Source organism: Camarhynchus parvulus, unplaced genomic scaffold (genome assembly GCF_901933205.1).
Source record: "Camarhynchus parvulus unplaced genomic scaffold, STF_HiC, whole genome shotgun sequence".
Taxonomy (NCBI): domain Eukaryota; kingdom Metazoa; phylum Chordata; class Aves; order Passeriformes; family Thraupidae; genus Camarhynchus; species Camarhynchus parvulus.
The window spans coordinates 25,289-31,943 of NW_022148192.1; the positions used below are offsets into that span (position 1 = coordinate 25,289).

The following is a 6,655-nucleotide window of genomic DNA, read 5'->3' on the forward strand; positions in this document are numbered from 1 at the left end:
ACCCACAAATCCTACAGAACATGTCCCCAAAACCATAAATTCCACCTGAAATAGCTGTGAAATGGTGAAACTTTTTACATCCTTGATCAATTACTTTCTTTTTAGTCCTAGATGTTTTCATGTGTTTTTAAGTGATAAAAATCAATCAAGAGCAACCTGGGGCCAAACCAAAAGGATAACCAGCCAGGTGTCCTCCCAGTGCAGATCACTGGGAACGTGGGGCACCAGGGCTCTGAGCAATGTGGATCCTTCCAAGGAGAATGAAGCTGGAGCAGTGCATGAAGGTGTTCCTGCAGCTGGGGCATTTGCAGGGCTCCCCTCACCGGTGTCTCTGTTGGTGTTTGGTCAAGTGAGAGCTCTGGGTGAAGCTCTTCCCACACTGGGGACACTCGTAGGGCCTCTCCCCTGTGTGGATGCACCAGTGCTTGACGAGGTTGGAGCTGTGCTTGAAGCCCTTCCCACAGTCTGGAGAGCAGAAGGGCCTTTCCTTGGAGTAAATCTGCTGATGCTGGAGGAGATTGGAGCTGGTCTGAAACCTCTTCCCACACTGGGGGCACTCGTAGGGCCTCTCCTCTGTGTGGATGCGCCGGTGGATGACAAGCTTGGAGTTGCGATTGAAGCCCTTCCAGCAGTCAGGGCAGTGGAAGGGCCTCTCCTCTGTGTGAATCTGCCGATGGTTGATGAGGGCAGAGCTGCAGCTGAAGCCCTTCCCACACTCCCCACACTCGTAGGGCCATTCCCCAGTGTGGATCATCTGGTGGCGGATCAGGGCGCTGCTCTGCCTGAAGTTCTTCCCACACTCCAAGCACCTGTGGGGCTTCTTCCCATCATGAAGCTGCTCCTGGGCCACCAGCTCTGAGCTCTGGCTGAAGCTCTGTCCACCTTCCTGGCTCAGGGTGGGTCTTTCCTCCTCAGAGCACCCTGGGCTGGCTTTGGAGCCCCTCCTCCTGCAGGATCTCTGAGGATTTTCCTCCCTGTTAGATTCTTGTGCCATGGAGTTGCTCAAAACAGCCTCTTCCACAAGGTTCTGCCATGGGGATTTGTTCTCTCTGGTCTCCATCCTCAGCTCCTTCCCTGGGGCAGGAAGGACAAGGAGAGGATGGGATTTGCCTCCGTGCCAGAGGGAAGGGGAAGGAGATCCCCCCAGTGCATCCCCAGCAGGACGGGGTTGGCAGCAGGGTTGTCCTGCAGCCGGGGGCCGTGCTGGGCTGGGAGATGGAGCAGGAGAGAGGGGGAAAGGGGCACTGACTTCCTCCTCCCCTGCCTGGGTGTCCCAAGGCTCCTTCCTCTTCCTCGCAGACTCCTCCTCCATCCCATCAAGATTTGGGAATGGGAAATCCTCTTCTGGGAGGAAAACAAAGGATGCGCACATTGTCTGTTGTTCCAGGTGCTGTGCTGGGCTGGGAGATGGAGCAGGAGAGAGGGGGAAAGAGGCACTGACTTCCTCCTCACCTGCTTGGGTGTCCCAGGTCTCCTTCCTCTTCCTTGCAGCCTTGTCCTCCATCCAATCAAGATTTGGGAATGGGAAATCCTCTTCTGGGAAGAAAACAAAGGGTACGCACATTGTCTTTTGTTCTGGTTTGAAGGCAAATCTGGGGGAGAGTCTAAGCCAGAATTGCAATTTAATAGGAAAATGAAGATCAAGGCAATGCTACAGAAACACTGCCTTAAACTGACAGAGTCAGGATATAACCTGACACCCTGTTGGTCAGGGTGGTGGCAGCAGTCCCATTAAATGGTGGCTGCAGTCCTGTTGGAGTGATGAACGTGATTCTGTCACAGCAGTGATCCTGTAGAAGGGTCTGGTCTTCCTCTGGAGGTCCAGTGGTGGTTCTGGAGCTCTTGTCCTCTGGGAATCCAGCAGGCAAGCTGCTCCTGGTGTTGCAAGGCTCAGCTTATATCCAGGTAGGAATGCTTGGATCCTCCCCCTGGGCGGAGCATCCCACAATGGGATGATGGAATTTGATCAGTCCTGCAGTGACACTCAATGGCCCATTCCCAGAAGATATCTCCCCTGGAGGGCGTTATCAGGGCTGAGGCATGGAAGAGATAAAGAACACTGCCCCACCTGTTGATAGCAGTTGATGAAGATGGGGATTGAAAACATGCATTTGGTTCCATCTTCCATTGCAACCTGAAACAGTGGGGTAATCCCTGCTCAGGGGTGAACACCACCCCCTTACCCAAACTGGCTCAGGTGTAAAACCCCCACCCTGGGAAGGCCACACACACAGGGGACAATGTCACACTGGCCCTGCCCCAGGGGAGGTCTCTGTCCCTGTCACTCCCTTGCTCTCCCCCCTTTTCTCTTTCTTTCCATCTCTCTCTCTACCTCACATTTACTGTTCAATAAAATCCACTTTGGATTTGGTCTCATAAGCACCTTAATTGGGGCAGAGGAATCTGTCTAACAATTTTATTTGCCAGTTTGTGACATTATTTTGGCAGAGTGAGTTCAGGGCACTGTTGTCTGACCCCAAGTGCCTTTGACAACAGCATGGTTCCCTCCTCTGAGGAGGTTGTGGCTCTTTGTGGAGGAGCTCTTGGAAACTTGGGCACAGCTTCGTCTGAGTGACTTATGGGAGAAGTGATGTGAAAAATGGCCACTGTGGGTGGCCAGTTAAAAAGAAAATATTTTGTTGTCCTTCCTTGAAAAGTTTGTTAAAATCACTGGAGGAGAGGGAGCAAATTATATCAGATAGACTGATAAAGTTCATTTAGTCCAAGGTGAGGAACACAAGGCTGCTGAATGTCCCACAAGAAGCCCAGCTCAAGTAGCCAAATTCCCAAATAACTCCAGCCAGGGCTCTCCGGGAGGATATTTTTGGAGAGTGTTCGGAGCCGGCAGATCCCGGACTCGAGCCCCAGATATCTCCGGCTCCCTCAGAGGAGCTTTTTCGGGGGACAGGGAGCCCACGATCGCCCTCGGGAGGGTCCCGGGGCTCCACGTGGGATGGCCCGGTACCGACGGGGCGGGACATTGGTTTTGGGGATCCCCGTGAGAGCCGGGGCTGTGGAACGGGGACCCCGGGGCGGGAGAGGGGAAGGGGCGATAGCGGAGCTGGGGGACCCCGGCAGCCCGGAGATGAGGCGGGGACGGGACCCCCTGACCCTGACAGGGCCGTGTCCTGGGGTGACTTCATGATGCTCGTACCCCATCGGTCCGTTTAGCCCAGAAATGAGTTCTGCACCTTTAAGGCTGGTTCTGAGAGCGAAGGGGAGGAGGAAGAAGCTGCAGTTTGTTTCCATACACTGCACTCACTCCTCCACATTCCGGCTCCTGGATGGATCGACAGCAAGACATAGCTCTCCTTTGCTTTTAGTTAGTTTTTAGCTCTCTGAGGAAGAGAAGTTCCCCCAAATGTTGTTTTTCTTTTTCTTTGGTGCTGTTTAAACCTGCTCTAAACTCAACACCCAGAACACCACCGGCAGCTTGCACCTGTTGCCCACCTGGCTGAGCCTGGGCCTCGGCATATCCAGCACTGGAGGGACTGATAAGAGACTGATAAGAGACTGATAAGAGACTGAGTGACCCGAGCTACAGCCCAAGGAGGGACTTGCGGAGTTTCTCATCTATTTTGGAGTAGCAGGAGGTTTTATTCCTTAATATTGTTCAATTTTCGTGCTGCGAATACTTTGTCTGGTAAATAAAGTTTTTTCCACTTTTCTCCAAGGAAATATTTTCCCAAACTGGCCGAGTGTCCAGCTGCTGAATCTGCATTCTAGAGGAAATTAGTTTTGCAGGTTTTCAAACAAATTTGCCCTAAAACCAGGACAGGGTGGTGGGAAGAAGGGGGAACCCCAAGTGGCTGGATTGAGGGGAGGCTGGAGGGGGGGACCCTGGGACCCCAAAATCCCAAAGAATCCAAAAGCAGGACTGTCCTGGGTTGACTATATGATGCTTTTATCCCCAAATCGTCTCATTGGTTTATGCTGAATAATAATAAGTTTTGCACCTTTAAGACTTGTTGCAGAGAGTGAAAGGGGGAGAGAAGAATCGCACAGTTCTTTTTTTTCTTCGCTCAGACATTGCACGTACTCCCCGCATTCCTGCTCCAGGTCTGTGTTGTCTGCAGACAGACAGACGGCAGGACAGAGAGCTCTCCTTTTGCTTTTGGTTAGTTCTAGCTGGCTGAGGCAAAGAAGAGTCCCTGGACTGTGGTTTTTCTTTTCCTTTTCTTTGGACCTCTTGGAACCTGCTCTGGACTGAACACCCAGGGGAGCACCGGCAGCTCACACCTGTGGCCCACGGGGCCGGGCCGGGCCTGGCCTGTGACAATTCCAGCACCAGAAGGACTGATAACAGACTGAGTGAGCTGGGCTGCAACCCGGGGGGTTTTCTCAGTTGGTCATCTCTTTTAGAGTGGCAAGGGGTTTTATTGTTTTAATATTGTTAGGTTCTATTGTTTAATAAACAGCTTTTTTCCACTTTTCTTCAAGGAGGTATTTTCTCCCGGACTGGTTGTGGGGGGAGGGGCCGATTGAATTTATCCTCCTACTAGAGCCCCTCTGGGGACTCTCTCTCTCTCCCCAAATTTTGCTCTAAACCAAGACAGATACACTTCTTGGCGCCCAACTCGTGGCCAGAGAAAGTGGAAAAAAGCTTATTGTGTAAGTTGATTGTGCTCACTAGCTAGTGAGTTAAAGCAGTCAATAGCCATGCTGCTGGAATTCGTAACATCTCTTGCGGTGGAGACCTTCATGTGGTTCTGGTCTCTAGACCTTTCTGAGGTTTCGATACCATTCTGGTCACTCGGATTATTGTCCATAATACGTAATTCTTACGGTAGACGGGCACGGATTGGAGTAGCTCTTGTGCTGGCCTTGGTGATAATGATTTATAGGGCATTTATAAAGATGCTGGCGTCTGTTTACGATATGTTTCGTCCTACCCTGCCTCCCAGTTCCAGTAGTATGTTTTGGGAATTTATTAGTAATTGCACCGAGTTTGTTAGAGGAGGAGCTGAGAATAAGGCTTTCCAGCCTTTCTTTTCCTTCTTCTCCTTTGAAGCTGTTATGTCACTGTTTGAGAATGTTCAGTTTCCCCTGAATGTTAAAGAGACCATCTTTCTGGTATTTAATCTGGTAGCCTTCCTCTATATAGTCTGGAGCTTCTCTAAAATGAAAGCTGAGATATCCAGAAGAGTTGGTGAGACCCCTGACCCAGAAGCAGATGCAGGCGTGGAAAATCCTGAGTGGTGTGGAGAATGGGAAAATATAGGCCAAACCCTGAAGGAATTTTCTGATCCTCTAGGCTGGGATTTTCCACGGGAACAAATTCAGAACCCAGCTGAGGTGGGGAAATACCTAAAGGAGAAGTGCCATGACGATTCGAACGAGAAAAGGCTAATTGCAATAAGCTGGGCCCTGGCCTATGCTTATCGCACTCTGTTAGATACTGTAGGGCAGCAGACAGAAGCAGGGGGCAGGGAGATAAATCAGCTATCCCAGTCACTCAGGCTGCAGCCAGCACGCCAGGCTCGAAGCCAGCTGCCAAACCAGATAGTGAGCCAAAGCCAGCAGCCAAACCAATGGCTGTTGCTACCAGTACTAGAAGCAGGAAATGCACGGACAAAACCAACCGACCAGCAGATGATGAGGATGATGATACAGGAGAAGGAACCTCAACACCTCCCGACATAAAATCAGGAGTCAAAGCAGCAGGTGCAAGATGCGATGCAAATATTGAGTCCTTTTCCCTGAAGGACCTTCGTGGACTACGGAAGGATTACACCCGACAACCTGATGAATCCATAATTAGTTGGTTAGTCCGTCTCTGGGATGCTGCAGGTGAGGCCACAATTCTAGACGGCACTGAAGCGAGGCATTTGGGATCCCTGTCACAGGACCCTGTCATCGATCAAGGAATGATGAGGGGGGCTAATCCACAGAGCCTCTGGGCACGGGTCTTGGAAAGTGTTGCACAAAGATACCTGTGTGCAGATGATCTTTATATGCAACAAACACAGTGGAAGACCATAGAGCAAGGGATCCAACGCCTAAGAGAAATGGCAGTGGCAGAGATTATCTTCTCAGATGATGTAACAACTAGGAACCCAGACTTGGTACCATGCACGTCTGTGATGTGGCGAAAAACTTGTGCGACTTGGGCCACATGAATATGCTTCTGCCTTAGCCATAATGAAGAGGGATGAGAGGGATGAGACTGTGCTGGATATGGCAAGGAAGCTCCGAGCATATGCAGACGCTGTGCATGGCCCAACACATGCCAGAATCTCAGCAGTAGAATCACGTCTGCAGAAATTAGAGGACAAGATAGAGGAGAACCACAAGAAGCTCAGAGAGGAGATTAAAGAAGACCTTCTCCAAATCTTGGCGGTACAGATCAGAGGTTCTGGTATCCAAGGCAGACGTTTCCCAGATGGCGAGAGAAGGTACACCCCACGAGCTGAGTTGTGGTTCTACCTGCGTGATTGTGGAGAAAACATGAGGAAGTGGGATGGACAACCTACTGCTGTTCTGGCACGACGGGTGCGTGAATTGAAGGAAGACAGGGCTGAGAGAGGGAATTCCACCAAAAGAAAAGCAGCTCCAGTTGCCCGTGGCCGAATTGCCAGGTATGATGATGATGACATGTCCGATCCCCTTGAAGGAACATCCAAGTCATATGCCCAGGGAAAGAAGGATAACCAGG

The 6,655-nt window shown here is 51.0% G+C and overlaps 1 protein-coding gene across 1 annotated transcript; it reads right to left on the reverse strand.

Moving 5' to 3' along the window:
* Positions 1-319: 319 nt before the first annotated feature.
* Positions 320-3,159, reverse strand: LOC115916160 (zinc finger protein 773-like). The gene is made up of 3 exons (XM_030969851.1): positions 3,155-3,159; positions 743-809; positions 320-508 (listed from the first exon to the last, which is right to left on the reverse strand). The coding sequence occupies exons 1-3, from the start codon at positions 3,157-3,159 to the stop codon at positions 320-322; spliced, it is 261 nt and encodes an 86-aa protein (XP_030825711.1).
* Between the last annotated feature and the right edge of the window lie 3,496 nt (positions 3,160-6,655).

Excerpts from the sequence above, each read along its gene's own strand:
- LOC115916160 (XM_030969851.1), bottom strand. Across the intron at positions 509-742 it reads GCCACCAGATGATCCACACT|CATCAGCAGATTTACTCCAA; the intron begins GGGGAATGGCCC and ends AATCTCCTCCAG.